The sequence below is a fragment of the Saccostrea cucullata genome, unplaced genomic scaffold (assembly GCF_032062105.1).
Source record: "Saccostrea cucullata isolate Sc308-1 unplaced genomic scaffold, CSIRO_AGI_Scuc_v1 ctg2103, whole genome shotgun sequence".
Lineage (NCBI taxonomy): Eukaryota > Metazoa > Mollusca > Bivalvia > Ostreida > Ostreidae > Saccostrea > Saccostrea cuccullata.
The window spans coordinates 15687-38350 of NW_026926420.1; the positions used below are offsets into that span (position 1 = coordinate 15687).

Below are 22664 nucleotides of genomic sequence, written 5' to 3' on the forward strand. Positions count from 1 at the left end.
AATCACCGTAAATAAACCGATTCCCTGCAAAACTGTTTGAGACTGATTCCCTGCAAAAAAAGTACTTTTTTTATGAACTGATTACACCTATTCGGAACGCTTGACATTTTCATTCAACTTACGACAAACTTAAAAATGTTCCGAATAAACCCATGAATTTTCATTAATGAATTGAAATGCATCGCGTCAACTGGTCCTATATCAATCAAAAAGAACCAGTTTACTGGCAGCGAACGACAACAGAAATGGTGTGCAAAAATTTCTAGTAAATGTCAATAATGCGTAAAATTACTTTCATTATTTTATAAGTAGAAACTCGGATAATGAACTGATTTATTGATAATAAAATATATACATTATAACAGTAACTTGATCCGAAGGGTAATTATCACGTCGAGTTCATGCGGATCAGTAGATCTAACGAGACGCGAAGCGTCGAGTTAACGTTTGATTTGATCCGCGCCTGTCAACGAGACGTGATAGACTCTTCCGACAATCTTACTGTTATGATGATAAATTTATAATATACCCCCTTATAACTAGCTAAATACAGCAGAATAAAACTTTAGAGATCAATTGTATAATATTTATCCATAAAACAAAGCATAATAACAAGGGACTTTTTAACGTGCAAGAAAAATAAAGTCATGTTTTTGCGTACTACGTCATCAGTTTCAGAGTGGTGATGTGGATTCAGAAAACCACAGTGTGGTGATCCGGAAAATCGGATCAAACTCTGTAAAATTAACAATAACAAAAAACAAGGAAATTGATGGGTATATAATAAATTGGAATTCCTTTCATGACTTTAGTCTGTTTTGTCGTATTTTTACTCTTTTCCTGTTGGAATTTAACATTGTTACTGAATACAGTATTGAATATAATTTTTTTTTCAAATTTCTTGCTTGTATCGGTATAATAAAAAAGTTAAAGTATATCATTTTAGACAAAATTTACGCCTCGGGAAATTTGTGCTCTGTATATATTATCTTTACCTCAACGATATACTTCAACTGTTTAATAAAAGCCCAGAAAAAATATCTGTTACAACTTACAAACAAAACATATTGTAAGTTGTACAAAGATATTATGTTTTTTTTTTAATATTACTACAAAATGCATATATACAGCCATTATTATATATTGGATCAATCCTAAACAATCTCTAAGAAGCTACTCTTTTCGGCCAATAATTATCACCGGATATCGAAGTTACTCATTTGATATTTGAGTTTTTGAATCAAAAAATTAACTGACCATAAAAGTTATCAGGTGGTATGAGATTTGATCAGCAGTGGTTGTTCACTCCTCCATGGCAACTGATTCAAACACCAATGTTTTGGAAGTCTGAGTTTGCTCTGTTCCTATTTTGTAATGTTTAATGGTCTTAATTGTGTCCGTTATCTCTCCATGTTTTATGTTTATCTACTGGATGAGACCTTACCCATCTCTGAGAAATGCTAGATTTGAGTGTGATGAAAGTTTATGCCGTTGATATGAAATTTAATGAGCACTAAACGCTAAACATTGATTTGAGTAATAAGTAGCTGAATTACAGGTAACATGCTACTGTGCAGGGATGCTTATATAAATGTTTCTTAGAGAGTTGAGTATAATATAATTTTGTAACATTGAATTATCAAATAAAGGCGCAAGCCCTCTTCGAAGGGGAATTAAATGTATATGAAACATTTAAAAAACTAATAGGAAATTCAAAAAAATCTATTCCAAAGAACCACTGGACCAGGAGAGATGAAACTAATATGGATACACTTCTGGTAGTCTTTTCTCAGGAACAGCAAAACAGTGGTTGGTGATATTTATATAGAAGGATCCTCAGGTAGAGTAGATGCAAGTTTGTTCAAATCATGACCCGCAAAGGTACTAGTATATTATTTTTTTTCTAGCTATAGTGTTAAGTTGAGATATGTTGCCCCTTGCCCCAAAACATAAACTGATTTTGACAAAGAATATGAATAGTCAAAATTTAGAATGCAATCTGCTTGATCAAGTACAAATTTTTAAGTTTGCAAAACTGTGTAAGAAATATTCAAAATGGGAAAGTTTTATGGAAAAAATGAAATTCCCTTTCCAAAGTTATATCAATATGAAATTTTGTCCTTAATTTCAGCATTTATGGTTTTGGGGCCTGGTTAACTTTGAAAAGAAATTAAATAGAATAAATATTGATCAGAAAAGGAATGAATGAAATTAAATAACCGTTTAACACAGAAAGAGAGATGCATTCATTTGTCAGGTTACTGTGTCAAACATAAAAATTGCAAAATCATGTACATTTTTTTGTAAACGGAGACAAATAACAAAATTTAGTATCCGGAAATATTCCACGGAACAGGGAAATGAATAAATGTTATTAAGCGTTTAACACAGAAAGAGAGTTCAGATATCGTTGGTCATATCACTGTGACAAACATAAGAAAGTGCGATAAATGATGTATTGGAATTTTACTTATAATATTCTTGTTTAATGAAGTAATTTGACAATAGCTTGTCCCCTTTTAGAAGGGACCGGATATCTGACTTACCAGTTAAACAAGTCAATATAATGTTGATCATTTCCGTCCCGTGAAAAACCGTCCAAATACTTAAGCATCCGCATATCCGGTGTCAGAATATCTGAAAGTCCACTGTATATAATGTCCATGTCTGAAGTATCGAATCAACTCATAGACTAATCCGATGCAGGTGTTTTCAGGTTGTAGGTGTATTTTGTTACATACATGTATATAAGCAAAGTTAGACGTTAAAACCAAATCATGCAATAACAATTGAAGGTGTGAATGTACAGGCGGCGCGGAACTAGAGCATATTTTTTAAAAATATTTTTTCGCTAAAATGTCTCTAAATGCAAATATGTAAGTATAAATTATATGGACTTAACAATCTGAATTCGAGCTCAAATGTCCTTAAAACAGTTAAAAAATTGGAGTGAAGTAAACAAGGTCCTAAAAAAGATAAGGTGGAATCAGGTGCCATGGAGGAATGAGCATCCATAGCTGACCTGACATAAATATCGTCTGCTTCTTGTCGTGATCGAGAAAAATAGAAAAAAAAAGCCAGCCAGCATTTGACTTAATGAAGTATTGTGTCCTTATGTCTTTATTTGAATCGTTTAGAAATTAAATAAGTATTTTAATAAAAATGTTATGAAAGCATACCAACCGTGTTTAAGCAATATATAACTCGTTCCACGAAAGTAACGAGTTCTGAAAGTAAAAGTTACGGGTCCTTCGGATGACACCTTATAACGAGGTACAATATCGCAATGGACTCTGGTACGATCAAGAAATATCTCTTTTGCATGGTCCTGATAGGCCTGGTAAAGGTATATATTTTAAGCCATTAACGAAATCATGTTTTAAAAATTGATCCCATGATCGTTTGCACCATTGAATGTTGAATGACACTTATCAGTTATGTCAATAAGCATTCATGTCAAAGACGTAATGAAATGCACACACTGTAGATATAAAAAAAGTAATTAACATTGTGAAACTACAAAATAAGATTTATTTTCATTCCAAGCAGATCAAAGTTACTTTTTCTAATAACATCTAGATATAAGAGTGATCAAGAAGAGGTTTGTGAACACTATAAACGGTAATGTGATAGGCGACCTTACAAATTTATTTATGTTACATGTTATAGTAGTCTCTTGAACTCGATTAGTAACCGTTATCTCTACATATTTCAGCTATGGTATTTTAAGGAGGAATGTCAAAACAACATTTTATTTCATATATCTTTTAAGCTTTCCTTTTAAGATCTGCTTTCAGCAATCAAATACAAATTACCTCGCTTTCGATCATCTAATAAGATTATTTTCAACAACAACAAAAAAAAAAATGCTAATTTGGTGCTTAATGTACTGCAGGTAACATTAATTTTTTCTCTTATGTCAATAATTTGGCAGGGAGACAGGATTTCTATTTAGCTGTGTAAAAAACTAATCTGTTTGAAAAATGTATTGCTTGATGCAAAATAAAATAAATAAAACCTCTAAAACAAAGGCCTATGGGCCTAATAGGTCACCTTGAGCATCATGCAACAACTTTTCAGTGATTGGATTTGATTCATCATCATGTTCTAAGCCAGATGCTACGGCATTCACAATTTTGAAAGAGGCAACATTGATCATCATAACTACATGTATACCATTAGCAATTGCTTAGTATGGTTTCGTAATACTTATAGGTAGGGTACGGGAACAAAAATGTATGAAATTGTCAACTTATCAGTAATATTCAGCAATAGTCAGAAGTGCCCAATCCACACATTGATCCCTGACCGTAGGTCCACACACTGCACAATTTTTTAAAGGGCACCCTTGCTTTTCAAAAATATTCGATTAATACCAAGAAGCAGATTTAAAAAAAAATCATTTATTTTCAGTATACAGCCCCCATCCCCCTCTATGGTAAGTGGGGCCTGACCCTTGGGCCTTAAATTCTCCATTCTGGAAAATTGGGACCCTTGCTCATCATAACTATATAGGGAATGCAATTGCTTATCTGCTAATATCCAGGAGCAGAGAAAACATTTTCAGAGATTTTATGTATTTTCACTATATAATCAATAGAGGTCCACCCTTACACCAGCATCCATGACCCCGGGGCCATAAAATTCACAATTTTGGTAGAGGCACTCTTGATCATCATAACTATGCACTTAGTTAGTTTATTCAAAACTCGGGAACAGAGAAGATTTGAAAGAATTAATGTATTTACACTTTATAATTAATAGAGACCCACCCTAACACCAGAACCCCTGGGACCATAAAATTCACAATTTTGGGAGAGGCACTCTTGCTTATCATAACTATATACTTTGTTTGTTTATTTTATTCCCAAGAGCAGAGAAGACAATTTTCAAAGAATGTATTTTCATAATATTATCAATAGAGTCCCGTCCTTACACCAGAACCCCTCACCCTGGGGCCATAAAATTGAAAATTTAGGTAGAGGCACTCTTGCTTATGATAATTATGTACTTAGTTTATTTAATACCCAGGAGCAGAGAAGAAGATTTTCAAACAAATAACGCATTTTCACTATATACTCATTTCAGCCCCGCCCTAGCACTAGAACCCCTGATCCAAGGACCATCAATTTCACAATTTTTGTAGAGGACGCAACGGTCATTACATTCATGCTAACAGTTTAACTGCTTGTGTCCAGGAGTGAAGAGGGAGATTTTTAAAGATTGCACTAGTGTTAGTGGTTTTGGCCCCACCCCTCATACCCCAGGGGGCAGGGATCATGAAATTCACAATACTGTATAGGGGATTAATTTCACGGGTTGTAATTTTCACGTTTTTCTCTTCTCTGACCTCGTCGCGGTTTCTTGAATTCGCGATATTGGTATGCAAGAAAAGTTTTCTCCCTTATCTATACATATTGAAAACTTACTCACTGTTTCTTGAATTCACGGATTCATCAACACCGTGAATATAGCGAATATTAACACCGCGAGTTATTTTCCCCCTATACAGTAGTTGTTTCTCTTTACCCATACATGCTATATGCCGAATTTGGTTGAAATTGGTTTTAGTTGTTTCAGAGAAAAAGCTGAAAATGTTCAAATATTAACGCACGACGCACACCACACGACGACGGACTAAAACAGATATAGCAATAGGTCACTTTACTCAGGTGACCTAAAAATTACTAATTAATATAAAGAATCATCTTTCCTTAGTATGCAATTAGACATACTACATTGTATTTTACAAAACATACTTTTCAATTTATATAGCATTCACAATTCATTTTACGTAACTAATAATGCTATGTGACAATATACAATATAAAATATTTAAATGACGCTGTTAAGTGCATCACTCCTTTTATATCTATAAAGGAAAAAGATAATAAGGAAAAAGTTCTCTCTGTGCTCCTCGGATAATCTTCGATGACAAAGATATATTGATAACAAATAGGATTAAAGATCGAAAGTACACAAACAACAAAATAGGAGCAGAGCATAAACGGACCTCTAAAACATAAAAAGAGGGATCAGGTGCCATGGAGGAGTGAGCATCCCATGCCAACCGGTCACAACCGCCGTGTTCTCCTCTTCATGATTGGGAATTTGTAATATCGACAAAAAGAGAATATTCATTTTAATCAGAACAATTCATTTAAAAGTTTGATAATAGCGCTTTATTGCGTGGACCCTGAGGTCCACGCAGTAAATGTAAAAACTAGGTTAAACTGGATGCCATGGGCAAACGACAGGCTACGCAAGCCCGAGAATGCTTGCGAGTTTGCACCTTACGTAACTTGATCGCAGAAGAATTCACCCTATTCGAATTAAAAAAAAGCCATTCATTGGCAAATCACACTTTTAAATCTGCATATCGCATTTACATATTCATTGGTGGATCCGATTTTCTCTATTTTACATATTATTTTTTATACAAACTGAACATTGATTCTATGGTACAAGCAGTGAAAAAGTAGGAAGAACTTGCAATATATAGACAGATGTACATGAACTTAAAACTTGAATGAAAGGCATGATTCAACGACTAGTTACTGCTTTTTAAAGATAGAACAAGTTTCCAATGGCATTAATTTTGTGTATCACGGCTCCGATCATAATTTAATATGTCAGCAATCCAAATATCGTTTGATAGTAACGGTCTGTAATGGGGGGCAATTCTTCCCCTGATAGATTTCTTCCGCATCAACATAAATCCAGGACAGGTGTCAAGTCCCAGTCAGTATGAGTTACGCGTATCAAAATACACGAAGCCCGATATTTTCAACTGACAAAAATTAAAGCTACTAATCAGAGATAAAAATTTACCAATTTTACTTTGGGACTACAATCATTCATATGTAGGCAGATCATTTGTAGAAAATGTGAACAAACCAACATTGATATTCCCTACACATATTTTTTTTGTAATTGAATTTCAGTGAGAAAAACATGCATATGGCCGATGTATTGAAGTCCTTTTTTAAAGATTCCACTGAAAAGAATGAAGAACCACCTATTGCACATTTTACACCTTTGTGTTCAATTTAATGCTAGGGACCTCTCGGGAAATACACAATGTACCTCAATTTTTCACACTATGATCATTTTGTTCTTCACTCACAAAATATTACAAACTACAAAACTCTTAAAATAATGAAATATTATAGCAATGGAACAGAGTTGCTCCCTATAAAGAAATGAGTGGAGTTTGGACCATAAACGTGATAATAATTACAGTCCGAATTTCTTCTGTCATATTTATATTTCCCCTATTTTTAATTAAATTTTGCAAAAGTCTGACTAATAAAAACTTTAAATTATTTATAACCTCAGGTTACGTTTGTTACCCTCATCCTCATGCTATAAATATTATATGGGTTCAATGATCAAATTATTGAGATATACCAATTTGTTCAAGTTATAAATATACTTTAGCCTTTCAACAATCACTGATACTCGTGTAAATTAGCAAATGAAATAATTCAACAAACAATAATTTTATTAACTTACTTCACTTGTTGCGAAAATACCTTCTCTAATTTGACAAAGAGCGAGATAAAATTCTGCACCAAAATATTCCCGGCCTAAAGGTTTGGAAAAGGAAAATGGCAATTATGAGAATGCTCAGTGATGCTAAATTAGTTGTTCGAAATAAATTACAATTATCCTTATTGACCCAGAATAAGTTAAGACGCAAATTGTGTTTGAAAATATGGGTTATCCATATGAAATAAACCAAAAAAAAAAAAATAAAATAACTTGAACAAAACGTTATTCAGTCCTATGGACACAAACACTGCATACCGAGTTAACCAAACCATAAGACCTGCGCAACGTCTCAGCGCCAGTGGATTTCAAATGTACGGAAATCGCGCACAAATACCAACTCCTCTCAGACTCGTGTGAACAATTTGTAGACTTTTATGCTGATTTCTTCAACCAGCAATTGTAGCAGCAGTTTGTACAGCAGTTCTGAATCGATTGCACAGGTGTGGTAACCCCTGGATGACCAGTTTTGATCTATCATGCGTGTTCGTAACTTGTTGGAGACATACGTTTAACTGCTGCAAAGTAATTGATATACTCTTTGAATGCATTGGCAACGTCCTGGTGCGTAGCCCCAGTTATCATCATCGGTAGCCCGGTTGCGCTCATCTTTGTTAAAGCATGGCATTGCAGCATCAACATTGGTGTAAAATCTTAAAACCGCTTGGTCCGATTCTAATCTCTAAAAATATATATTTGCTTTTCTTCTTGAAAGAAAATTGTCCAGAAATTGTCTCAATTTTTGTCAAATTATATCCCCAAAGCCTTTTTTTTTAAATGATATCAAAATTCAAAAAGTAAAAAAAAATATTTTTGTTAGATCACACAAAAAATAATTCTTTGTTGATGTTGCGTGAAATCACCTTTGAAAAATTTAATTCATCGCTTACATTCATATCTCATGAACAACAAACACGAGCATTTTTTCTTCACAACATAGTACATATATAGTTGTACACGGACAATAGTTTAGCTCCTTGAAAAAAAATCTTTTAAAATACCTGATTTTCCTTTATTCTTTAAATATGCATATTAATATAAAAAATTACGATGGATAATATTCAATTAATTTCTAAATCTTTAAAGGATGTATTATAAATAAGGATTCTACTAATGGAAAAAAAATTGACTTCACAGCACATCTTAACTTCCTGTCAGGAACTACTGTATGTCAGTAAGGTTTTTGATCTGCGTTTTGCACGCTAGGATTGCTGTGATAAATATAAAATCAATCTTATAATTTATTTTTATATTTTATGTAATGAAGTACTTTTATTGTGTAAAATACACATGTGATATGCGCCTGTTTCAGATTAAGCGGCTTTAAACATGAGTTTAACAGGCGTGTTTATTATTCCCCTAAATCCAAAATATCAATAAAAATAGACCTAAGATTTACAGAAATTAGTATAACACTATTTTTATAAACTTGATCAAACAAGGGAAATAATTCAAACTTTGGATTTAAAAGTTCATGTTGTCCTTTAAATGGGTCACAGGTATTCATTGATAACAAAGATAGTTGTTCCATATACTTTCTCAAAATTTCTGTATGAGTAAAACAATATGCGTTTCTTTTTTTTTGTTGAGTATTTTAAACTGTTACAAATAAATGTTTGCAATTTCATTGCATAATCAATATGTGGCCTTTTTACACCAATGGAATATATATTTTCTGTTATAAAAAAAAAGTAACAACCCATGAAAATTAATTCGTTTTTTAATTAATAATTTCATAAATTCACAGCAGACGTATCAGGGTTATGGTATATGGAAGGATATAGAGATAACGAACAGTATTCAATTTCAAAGTCCATAAATAAAAAAAATATTTAAAAGCAAAAAAGTTGATGTCTATAATGTCGATTTACTTGGTTATATCTTTCAATATTTGAGAAATCTTGAGTAATTTTTCATTTAATCTTTCTCGAATTGCATAAAACATTTCACTTGTAGTCACAATATGAGTTATGAATGTATTATGTAATCAAATATGTAATATAAGATCAACAAAAATTATTTCCTTGCACAAAAAATTCTATATATATTTATGCATGAAAATCTAGGAATCAACATTTAACAGTATTGTGCATACTTTAAAAAAGAAATATGTTTTTTTTCTTTTATTGAGTTTCCTTATATTTCCTTCCTACATTATGTAACTAGATTTTATTTTTTGTGCAAAATTTTAATACAGTTCAAATGACATTGTAGAATCTGTTTATATATGTAGAAACAAAATAGTGTGCTAATTTTTTAGACAATAGATCGAGACCAAAATCTCCTCGAAAGCACACCATCAAACCTTCTAAAAGATAAAGCTTTTTATCAACATAGACAACAGCTTCTTTGAAAAATTGAAGAATTGTCCATGCTTTGTCATTAGTCATTTTCTAGCTAATTAAAAAATTGAAATTGAAAACAGATATTTCTTCACACAAATACTCCACGGATTGATATAAAAAGAACAAAATTTGCTGCTCAGTGACAATAAGTAATCGTTGAAGACTAAAATGTTCAGCAGTCTAAAAACAGAAAGTATGACCGGCCAACAGTTAATGCTCAATCCTGCAGAAAATCTTACCCACTTATGCTTTCAGAGATCCTTGTATGCTTTTCTCACATCTTATACTGTTAATTATAATGTTTTGGCGTGATAACATGTACTGATCGTCATCTTCACATTTAATAAGTCGCCCGTGAGGCCCAGTGGTTAGATCGTCTGATCTAGAGTTGAAAAGTTAGGAGTTGATCCTTACGTCGCAGTTTCAAATACCGCTGTGGGACGTGGACACAAGTCCTTCAGAAGAGACCGGATAAACTGAGGCCCTGTGTCGCAGTAGGTGCCGGTAAAAAAAGATCCCTCACTACTCAAAGGCCCTAAGTGCCCAGTATAGGAGTTTTTGCAGCTCTTGAGCGGCAAGTGCTGGCGTCTCCATATGAGTGAAGATTTCTCGAGAGGGTCGTTAAGCGATATACAATCAATTTTAATTACATGCCATTAACAAAAGATAATGATGATATATATTTGAAAAAAGCTATCAAAAAGTCTGCGTTTATTTTCAGGTATAGTGTTATTACAAGTTAAATGCAGAACATTCATAATGTAGATAAAAAAAGGACTTCATAACATTTCTAAGTAAACTTTGTTAATGAAAACAAAAACAGTGAAAAATTTAGAAAGTAAAAAAAAAATGTTAAAATGTCAAGCATTATTATTAATCACAAAATATTTTTCAAAGATAAAAGAAATCAATCAGCATAGAAAATCAAAATCTTGTACATCTTAGTAAATACAATTGTATTCATACATAAACACTATTCTATTCAATAAAAAATAAAAATAAAGTTAATGATGAAAGTCATCTTTACAATCTCAGAAAAAATCTTTGTGAGAATCAATATGTCCATGATCTTTCTTCAGTATGTCGTTACACAATGTAACCATTCTAGGCGATGGATGATTGTTTTCAAGTTCTTTCAAGTATTTTTGAAGACTATCCGGCTGTTAAAACAGTAGAAAAATCCACATTTAAATGTTTTTTTAAATATATTTAATAATGAACCACATATAGAAATACTATTTTATATGTACTGAACATTTAGTGTGAAATATACCTACCTCAAAAATATCTATGGCAAGTTCATCATAATCTTTTTCCTAAAAAAGTACACAAGATTTGTTATTTCTAAATAAATAAAGTCATGCCTTCTTTTCAAGAAACATATCTCACAATAAAACAAACCAAAAGAAAAACATACAAACACACAAGCTTACACTGAGGGTATCGAAGTTCGAAATTTTGTCCTGGTCGTCATCACAAGAAGTATCCATATTCTCTAAAGATGGATTTACTTCTGACGACACTGGATCAATCTATAACACATACTGTAACGTGTCGGACCTGAGCGGTCAGTAGGTCCGTGCTCGGATTACCGAGTTTTACTGGGGGTATGATTAATGCAATATATACAGAAAATGTGACACTTGCCTAGTGTCTTTAAATCAAGTGACCTAACTGTCTTTATGTTATATATATACAATAATACTGGCACCTGCCTGGTGCCTGGTGACAGTTGCCTGAATGAACAACTAACTAAACAAGTCAACAGACACCTGCCTGGTGTCTCCTGACTATAGCCCTTATCTGATGACACCTGTCTGGTGTCAATTGCTAACCAAGTTGTCTATGATCAAGCCAAGTGGTTTTAACACACTTACACAATACACTGCTCTACTGGTAACAGAGTATCCTATGTTACTCTCAGCAATAATCAAGTCAGAGACTTCAGCGACTTTGCAGCAATTATTATTCGTTAAATTGCACACGCTAAGCAGTATTTTCTCCAAATCGCATGTATCAAATTGCGTACTTCACAGTAGACAACGGACAGTTGGTTGAACAGCCCTTTGTATTACAACTTGATCAATAATCCTAAGTTTTCAGATATTATATAAGAAAAATACAACAAACTGCCTTTCTTTTGGCAATGCAACTATTATTTTCTTACCCAACATCATTTAACAATATTTCTTGTATATCTTTTATGTCAATTGACCAATTAATTACAATATTTACATTAATTATCTACTATTATACAAACAACTACCGGGAGGTAACTCCTCCAACCATTTCACTTCCCTCCCCTTAAGTACATGCGTCCCGCATGACCTTTACAACAAGACAAAATATAAAAGAACATAGGACAAAATGCTAACAAATGGCAATAACTTTGCACTCAAACTTGTTCCACAGACAAGTTGTCATGTTACAGTTTATAACATCTTCTCTCTCTTGACCGTGATTACTTTACGACCATTTTCCCTCATAATCGTTGTGGTCTTAATGGATTTGGTGTAAAGCACTGGTTCAGTCTGAACAGCAGCATCCACCACCTGTCTTGGCACAACATTAAAACGTTCCTCACGCCGTGGCACAACATTAGAAAGTTCCTCACGCCGTGGCACATCTTTAGAGAGTTCCTCAAGCCGTGGCGCTTTACTCTTGCTAGGGGTGTACACTGGAAGTGGCTGAGTTCTCTTTCTGATTGTAGGGTCTGGTACGTTTGAACACTCTGGTAGGCCAATCTGAGTTTGGGTACTGGTTGACGGACCTTCCATACTCTCATCTGGTACCTCCTCTCCTAAAGTTATGTCCGGATCCTGTCCCAGTGAACCTTCGTCATCCGAAGAGAGTTGCTCAGGCACTTCTTTCGACGAATGCTCCTCTGAGTCGTCTTTACATCCTGACTCGTCCCTACTGTGAGTTGCCTCAGCTTGTTCACGATGGTTTCTCTTGATGTGTCTCAGGTAGTTAGCCTTCTTGAGAGTAGAATAGTTGCATTTCTTGCAAAAATGTCTTGTTTCATAACACTCTGCCATGTGGTCTTTCCACGCAGTATGGGATGTTGTCTTGAAAGGACAAAATGGACACTTTTTGGTTTGTTCCCCACTAGTTATCTTTGTCTTTGCCATTTGCCTACAATGACAAAACAAAACCAAAATATAAACTTGAGTTACAACATGCAAACATATCTTGTTTGATAATATACATTTAATCTAACACATAATCTTGCAACCAGGTAGGCGGTCTCCTGATTCTTGCCCCCCCCCCCATTTATATCAAATTTGTCGTCAGTTGGAGGTGCTTCTGTGTCATTACTTTCATTGTCAGTGACACTTTTCTCTGTGTCTTGACCAGTGTCTTCCTGAGAACTATTGTCCTCTACAACCTCATCTCTTAACGTCTGGCTACGTTTGAGACGCAATCTGTCCACATGCACAATTTGTGGCTTTCCTCGTGGTCCACAGTTTACCTTGTAAGTAATGTCGGTCATTTTGTCCAAGGACCTCGTACGGACCACGCCAGTAGCTTGTAAACTTCGGCGACAATACTGCTTTCCGGACAGGGAAAAAGACATACACTTCGTTACCCTTTTCAAACTGTTGCCAGGATAACTTCTGGTCATGATATCGCTTTTGCCTGATCATGGCCATTTTTATATTTTCCCTTACATGTCTATGGGCATCTTCCATAGTCTCCTTGAGATGCCAAGCCCACTGATTAGTAGGGATGTATTTGACCGCATTGGGCATATCGTACATAATGTCAAGTGGGGTTGATACCTCCCGACCAAGCATCATGAAGTTGGGAGTGAACCCAGTCGTTTCGTGCACAGATGCTCGATACGCCATCATGACGTAAGGCAAATATCTATCCCAGTCTGAGTGGTGCTCGTTGACAAAGGCGCTTAGCATAGTGACAAGGGTCTTATTGAAGCGCTCGACCATCCCATCGCTCTGGGGATGGTACGGCGTGGTGCGAGTCTTCTTTATGTGCAGGACATGGCATACCTCTGAAAAGAGCTCACTCTCGTACTGGCGTCCTTGGTCTGAATGTATACTGGAAGGAACACCAAATCGCGATACTACCTCCTCAACTAAGATCTTGGCAACTGTTGCAGCCTCCATGTTTGGCATTGGGAAGCTTTCCGTCCATTTGGTGAAATAGTCGGATATAACAAGGATGTACTTGTTGCCATTGTCAGTCATGGGCAGTTCACCGAGGATATCGGTTGCGATTCTGTCCATTGGCATTCCACTCTCGACAATTGCCATGGGTGCTCTCTTTTTCTTCTGAGGACTCTTTCTCTTAGAGCACTTCTCGCAGCCTGCAATGTAGGCTCTTGTGTCTGCCTGAAGACCTGGCCAATAGTACTTTTGTCGGATGCGTGCCAGTGTCTTAGTCACACCTAAGTGAGCAGCTGTTTCAATATCATGACAGTATTGTAATACTGTCCTACGCTCACTGCTGGGTACTATTGCCTGTAGGCAAAATGACTTGCCAACGTCCTCTTGGTATCTTCTGTACAATATGTCATTCTCAATGAAAAGGCTTTCCCATTGTGACCACAGGGATCTTATGACATACCCAAGTCCACTTATTTCATGGTACAAAGGTCGACTCTTTGTTTGCAGCCAGCCTTTCACTAGTTTCAGGTCCCTGTCTTTGTCTTGAAGTTCTTGCATCTTGTGACAAGGCTCTATGCCTGGGCTGACTGGAAGAGCTGCATTGACACGTGTCACTGCTTTTGCATCTTGGACATTCTTATCATCTGGTGCTGATTTCTCCCAATCAGGGTCATAACCACATTGTCGACAAGGCACTCTGCTCAAGGCGTCAGCATTTCTATGCTGTATGCCAGGTCGATGTTGGATCTGAAACTTGTAGGTGCTCAGGGTCTCTAACCATCTGGCTAGCTGACCCTCAGGATTTTTGAACTTGAACAGCCACCTTAATGAACCATGATCACTGCGAATCAAGAACTCTTTGCCATAAAGGTAGTGTTTAAAATGCTTAACGAAATGCACGACAGCTAAAAGTTCTTTTCTTGTCACGCAGTATCTGCGTTCACATTTCGTTAGTGTCCTACTGGCATAGGCTATGACATGCTCCTTGCCATCTACATTTTGTGAGAGCACTGCCCCAATCGCTTGGTCACTAGCATCTGTGTCTAATATAAATGGAACAGTAAAATCCGGATGGGCTAGCACTGGGGACTGAACCAAATGGTTTTTCAGGCAATCAAATGCCTCTTGGCACTCTGTTGTCCATACAAATGGTTTCCCCTTCTCTGTTAGAGCATGCAGACATTTGGCAATGGCAGAGAAGTTTTGGATAAATCTCCGATAGTATCCACACAAGCCCAAAAATGACCTAAGCTCTGTGACATTAGCTGGTATTGGCCATTCTTTAACAACTGCTATCTTGTTCGGGTCTGTGGATACCCCTTGCTCCGAAACAACATGTCCGAGATATGTCACTCTTCGTGCAAAGAGACAGCATTTCTTGGCCTTAAGCTTTAGGTTTGCAGTTCTCAGTCTTTCAAAGACTTTTTCCAAATTGTCAAGCATTTGTTCAAATGTTTTCCCAGTGACAATTATGTCGTCTAGGTATATCATACAAATGTCCCATTGCAATCCGGCAAGGACGCTCTCCATGAGGCGTTCGAAAGTTGCCGGGGCACAACTCAAGCCAAACGGCATAACGTTGAATTCGAACAAGCCTCGTCTTGAGGTAAAGGCGGTCTTTGGTTTGTCTGCAGATGCCATTTCAACTTGCCAGTAGCCTGAGCAGAGGTCGAGTGTCGAAAACCAGGTAGACCCAGACAACTGGTCAAGTGACTCGTCAATCCTCGGGAGAGGGTATGCATCTTGTATAGTGCAACTGTTAAGGCGACGATAGTCAACACAGAACCTATACGTCCCATCTTTCTTCCTGACCAACACTATAGGTGAGGACCATGGACTGTTGGAGGGCTGTATGACACCTTTTTCAAGCATGTCGTCTATATTTTTGTCGACTTCATCTGTCAGATGAGCTGGTACCCTTCGTGGTCTTTGTTTAATAGGTCTATTGTCACCTGTGTCGATATGATGCTTGACTATTCCAGTCCTGCCAAAGTCCAAGCTATTTTCTGCAAACAAGCTGGTATATTTTAACAGAAAGTCTTCTGCCTGCTTGAACTGTGTAGGAGTCATGTTGTCCTTACTCTTATGAAGTAGATCAGCTAGATCCTTGCGCAACACTCTGGTAGCTGATGATTTCGTATTAACCATTGTGTCTTTCACTGTGTCTATCTCAGCAAGTTGTCCAATTACGGTCCCAGAGTACACTACCTTTGACTCTTGTTCAACATTCATTAGTCTAACTGGCACAGTTTCTTGGGGATTTACCACTGTTCTCGCAGTTAGTGTGCTCTGCTGATTGTTGTAATTGTCAACTGGTTCAATGATACTCTCACAGTATGGCAGACTTAAACCCTCTGGAACGCACACTTTACCGGCAACAATTATCTCACTCCTTGGCGGAATGCTAACTGTCTTAGCTGCTGTAATTCTAAAACATCCAAGTGAACCTTCAATTGTCATTCTCTTATCATGACCATTGACATCCAGAACTTCGTTGCTAATATCGACTTTGCAGTGATTTCTTTTCATAAAGTCTAGGCCCAATATACCATCTGCCTTTAAGTTAGCAACTACTGCCTCATTGTGATATGTCAACTGGTCAATGCCAATATTGAATTCCGACTTCCCATGAACAGACAGAGCAGTGCCATTGGCCGACATGATGGTCTGCTGTACCTCATGAAGCTTCGGTCTCACTGATGCAGGTAACTTTCTGTACAGTGTCTCAGACACAAGGGTAACAGTAGCACCAGTGTCTACTAGAAACTTAGCTTTTACCCCTTGAACATTTACATCAATGTACAACCCACACTCCTCTATAGATGAACCGAGGCCTACGGACACCTGTGGTCCTGATGCTCTTTTCCCATCTCCTTTGTCCTGTTTCATAGATTCTTTACCAGACCTGTCATCTGACTGCTTTTGCCTTCTCTTCAACTGAGGGCAGTTACGCCTGATGTGTCCTGGCTTTTTGCATTCATAGCATCTTATCTCCTGCTTTCTGCCACTTGCCCCTGTGTCTTTGTACCTGTTGTCGTAAGGTACTCTCTGGTTAGAGACCTTAAGCTCCCTGAGCTCTTCAGTTATGCTTTTCATGTTCTCTTCAACAGATTTCATCCAACTAGCAAGTTGGCCACTATTACATTTGTCAGTGCCAGGTTGTTCTTCAACAAAGGCTGTTCTCAAATGACCTTTGAGTTCTCTGTCTCTCTTTTCTACTCTGTTGTATGCCTCCAGTTCCACAGCAAGGCTAATTGCTTCATTCAAATTGGCAGGGCGTGACTGCTTGATTCTTATGCGGATATCAGAATCAATCAACGCATCGATGAATTGATCCTTTGCCAGTGTCTCACGAACTTCACCTGGCGCAGTTGGATAAGCCAAATTGGTCAATCGTCTGATGCTCTGGCCTAATTCAGAGAGTGTCTCTGTTGATTTTTGTCTCCTCTCTTTAAGTTGTACCCGGTAAAGGTCCGTTTGGTTTGGAGGAGAAAACCTTTCTCGCAGAGACCTTACAAGTGTCTCATAATGTTGGCCTCTGTCAGTTGGTAAATCGCCAAGGACAGCCTGAGCTTGGCCACGTAGTGACAGGGCTAGAAACAATCCCTTCTTTTCTTCATTCCAACCATTCACATTGGCACAAGCCTCAAAGTGACACTTGTAGTCCAGCCAAGAGCTTGAACCATCGTATGTAGCTGGCTTGACTGTGAGCTTTCTCTCTCTATCGTCTCTTTCCGTCTGACGATATGTGTCAGGGACATATGGATCAGGGGATGACTGTCGCGTGTGTGTCCTTTTGGCCAAGTTGTCTGATAACCAGCTGTCATACTGTTTCTCTGCAACATGGCGCTCATCGGCAAATCGGACTTTTGGTTTTGTTCCGTCATATGGACGCCTGGATGGTGTGTCCCTTATCATGTCTGTTTGTTTATCCCAATGACTCACTGCATTTTTCTTTCCTTGTGATCTATTTTCAGGGATGTCTCTCAATGTTCTGTCATAATCAAATGAGTCATCTGACCGACGAGTTGCAAGCCCACTGTCACGGCTTGACACTTGGTCATGTTCCTTAGTAATGGGTGTAGACTGGTCAAGTCGATACCTCCTTAGCTTTTCTTCCATCCTATCTAAGGATTCCCTAAGACTATCTTCAATTGATTTATTACGTTCAGCCATACCTCCAGTAAAATCCCGACGCTGCCACCACTTTTGTAACGTGTCGGACCTGAGCGGTCAGTAGGTCCGTGCTCGGATTACCGAGTTTTACTGGGGGTATGATTAATGCAAAATATACAGATAATGTGACACTTGCCTAGTGTCTTTAAATCAAGTGACCTAACTGCCTTTATGTTTATATATGTACAATAATACTGGCACCTGCCTGGTGCCTTGTGACAGTTGCCTGAATGAACAACTAACTAAACAAGTCAACAGACACCTGCCTGGTGTCTCCTGACTATAGCCCTTATCTGATGACACCTGCCTGGTGTCAATTGCTAACCAAGTTGTCTATGATCAAGCCAAGTGGTTTTAACACACTTACACAATACACTGCTCTACTGGTAACAGAGTATCCTATGTTACTCTCAGCAATAATCAAGTCAGAGACTTCAGCGACTTTGCAGCAATTATTATTCGTTAAATTGCACACGCTAAGCAGTATTTTCTCCAAATCGCATGTATCAAATTGCGTACTTCACAGTAGACAACGGACAGTTGGTTGAACAGCCCTTTGTATTACAACTTGATCAATAATCCTAAGTTTTCAGATATTATATAAGAAAAATACAACAAACTGCCTTTCTTTTGGCAATGCAACTATTATTTTCTTACCCAACATCATTTAACAATATTTCTTGTATATCTTTTATGTCAATTGACCAATTAATTACAATATTTACATTAATTATCTACTATTATACAAACAACTACCGGGAGGTAACTCCTCCAACCATTTCAATACAAAGAAAATTATAAATATGTATAGTTAACTCAAGTCATTTACATTTTCATATGTAAACCTTTATTACAAAATTTTATTGTTTGTTACTTTATCTCCAATTGGAGAATTTTTCAATCATAGAACGATGAATCGCTTCAAATCAAAAGTATTGTTCGGCACTGAAGGTGTTTGCACCCTCACAGTTTAATGGTTAAAAGTATAAAAGCTGCATTTATTTTATTTAATATACTTTAAATTTCCCAATTATAACAAAAAAATGTAAACGTAACCATATTATTTATTATGTGAAACATATAAATAAACAGAAGTGTATGTCATCATTAAAAAATCGCACATTTTTTGTAAACAGTATTATGAAAAACATGTAACAACTGGTTTAAATGCATAATTCTGATGCTGAATGTTCCTAAATACTTCCTACTTATAAAATACTTTTGAATTGTGAATATCAGGGAAACTATTTTACATTAGAAGTACAATAAAGCAAATGCCTGAATGAAGAGGCCTGAGAAGGAGTTATTGTCCTTGTTAACATTTCTTTAAAGATTGAATAATTGATTAAATAAAGAAAAATGCATTTTTAAAATTCTTTAACTTGACAAATCTTTACACCTATTGTAAAGCATTCTTGCAAAAGATATTTTTCTATTAGGTATGAACTTTAACTAATGATAGTTTTTTGCTAAAAACCTGTGACATCATAGGAGGTTGAAATTACCTTAAGCCATCGAGACCTGAATGTTTTTGTCATGCCGTGACACCGCATCTCATTTTTTAACTTTAACTTTTGGTGACGGGAACCTCGCGAACGATCAGTCGCCAACCTATGTTTGTCGGAAGCGAGTAATAAACTCTTAACCTCTCACTCACAAAAGGGGCGCCATATACTAAGCTAACGTGATCGACAAAATAAAATAAATCAAAGTATTGAAATAGTTTTGAAAGACTGGACCAATAATAAATTTTAATGCTTTTATAAATTTTATTTCATAATTGCACTGTGAAATTTTGTTATTTTTTTAACAGAACAGAGATCTTATACTAACTTAAATTTCTTAGACATTCGATGTTTTAAAAAAAGATCTTTAATATCTATCTTTACAAACTCTGCTATACATCTATCAATAATAACTGGTAACTCTTTTTCATATTAGCCGATTTAAACAGAGTCCGAATTGATAAGGAATTTATGGAAGTAAACAGTTCATGACATGGACGCAGAATGTAAAAATACTCAGCCGATTAGTTTATATACAAGTGTGGTTTAATATAGTGTTTACATGTTTAATTTCTACAAAATGTTTCTTTAATCTGTATAAAAAATCTTTGTAACACTCTCTAAAGTTTGATCCATCCTGTGTATTGTTTTATTAAAAGCAATCTCTGCACTCTTTTGTTAGCGTAAATTCAGTTTGTGTTCTACGCACGGTTTGCGTTTTAAGGCCACGGCTTCGAAAAAGTGGCGTCATGTGTCCCTGTTAAATAACCAAATTGTCAAAATGTCTATACATGTGCAGTTTTTAACACCTGTTTTAAACGTTTAAAAATATATAGTTGAATGGTTAGATATGGTTGAATGACAGAGTATTTGTTATATTTCTTTAAAATAAGTTATACATGTAATTATTCTTAAATACCCCCAAATTATACTTTGAAGAGATTTGCTGCAAAGGGTCACAATCTGATGAAAGGAAAGGGATTTCAGATGAAAAAGATGAAAAAGTACTCAGGTCAATTTCTTTTGGGTGTGTTTGTATCCGTTGGTCATCAGATGATTTATAGTCAATGTTTTCCATGCAGTTGAGTTTATCTCCGTTAGATTGTTTCTTACTTTGCTCTTGACATAATTCCAAATTCTTTAAAAACAATGTTTAGAGGAAAATTATATTCAGTGCCTGTGCGAAAGATTGCTTTACTTATTAAGTATTTGTTTGTCTTATGTATGTAAGAATTTTTGAACGGTGATAAGGGTGATTACATTCAATGCCCATCCGTTTATCCTCAACGTTAAACAATTAATATCTTTTTACAGGTAGTGTTTCTTTTGATCATATCACGAGTCCAGTTAGAGTTAATGTTTCCGTGTTTCCGTGGAAATTTAATAAGCAGACAGAAAAAATTATTGAGCTTAAAATACAAAGTCCAACATTAATTGAGATTCAAATTAGAAGTAAGGGTAGCCTTTAGTAGCTTAAAGAAGTGCTCGCTTTCGACCGTCGTCTTCTTTTTCTCTTAAAATGAAATATAGTTTCCAATCATTTTTTATCTAAATTAAGCCTGAGGAACTTTAATGTCTCATGACAGTTCATTTATATTTCAGTTAACTTGTAATTCACAAAAAAAACCAATACGGATTGTTTGAATATAAATACCAAAAATGTGACATTATCAAGGAGGATAATTTATTTTTAATTGAGATAAATAATCACTAATTTGCATTCTCGATGTCTCAATGATTACTTAAAAGTTATTTTTCGGGGTGTTCTGTTATGATGGATTTATCTAGTTTGTATAGATAATCCTGAAAAAAAAACTCCCATGCATGTATACGTACCTGCGAAGAATGCAGAATTTCCATACTTTGATTCTCACCATATCGGTGATTTGAAGCCCTGGTACATTCTGATTTTTTAGCTCCTGGTTCAAGACTTTCTTTATCCTGTGATGTTGTACAGGAAAGCATTTCATCATTTGATTCCTCATCTGCTTGCTTAAATTGGCATTGCTGCCCGGCATTGACATTCCATTTGTTTGACTTCAAATAATCCAAAAACTGATCAACATAGGTTGATTTCTAAAATAGAAAAAGGTCAAAACAGATTGTATTAAAAGCTTTAATGTATATACATTGTTCAGAATAATAGTGTTACATTGGTAAGAAAGATACCAGTAAAATATCAGAGCAATGTTTCATTATCTCTTCCGAGGGGACATCTACTTCCTTGGAATATTCTTGTAGCAGGGGAATAAGTTTCGCCTGAAGCATCCAAATCTCTAATGCTTTTTTGCTCTCTTTTTGCTCTCGTTTTTCATTCAAATTGTTATAGTTTTTTAACAATTCCTCCCAATCACTTGGTAAGGGTTTTTGACTCTTGTTCTGTAGGAGAAATACCATTTTGTTGAAAATGTTTTCCTCGCCCGATTTTAAGTTTGAAATATTTCCAAACTCAATTTTTGGTTCGTACTCATACCATCCTGGAGGAGAATCTTTATATGGATTCTTAGGCATAGTTTGGTTGTTTGATTTATAAATCATTTCTAGTAGCATGGTCTGTGTAAATCTTCGGAATTTGCGAAGAATCTGAGATCTTGCAGATGCCGAACCGATTTCATTTGGATATTGATTCATCCTGATAGAAATCGTTGTATAGATAGCATGTCTGATAAAACAAAATATCCGAAACTTGTCTAAATATTTTAGCTTTCGAATTTCCATATCTGTTATATGCGTTTTATCTCTCCAAGGTAGAACATACGTCCTTTGATCGTCTGATGTTCCTCTTATAATCACAAACAGGACATTGCCTAAATTTAAAGTTTTACTTTTTAGCACCAATTCTCTGTAATTATCAAAATTGGTTGACCACGCATAGTTACAGATTTGCGTTTTATCTCTCCAAGGTAGAACATACGTCCTTTGATCGTCTGATGTTCCTCTCATAATCACAAACAGGACAT

General features: G+C 35.9%; 1 protein-coding gene across 1 annotated transcript; it reads right to left on the minus strand.

The window, feature by feature from the left end:
• Positions 1–9255: 9255 nt before the first annotated feature.
• Positions 9256–22517, minus strand: LOC134271649 (uncharacterized). The gene is made up of 6 exons (XM_062753860.1): positions 21874–22517; positions 21541–21780; positions 20624–20842; positions 11330–11428; positions 11174–11212; positions 9256–11056 (listed from the first exon to the last, which is right to left on the minus strand). The coding sequence occupies exons 1-6, from the start codon at positions 22420–22422 to the stop codon at positions 10928–10930; spliced, it is 1275 nt and encodes a 424-aa protein (XP_062609844.1). The 5' UTR covers positions 22423–22517; the 3' UTR covers positions 9256–10927.
• Between the last annotated feature and the right edge of the window lie 147 nt (positions 22518–22664).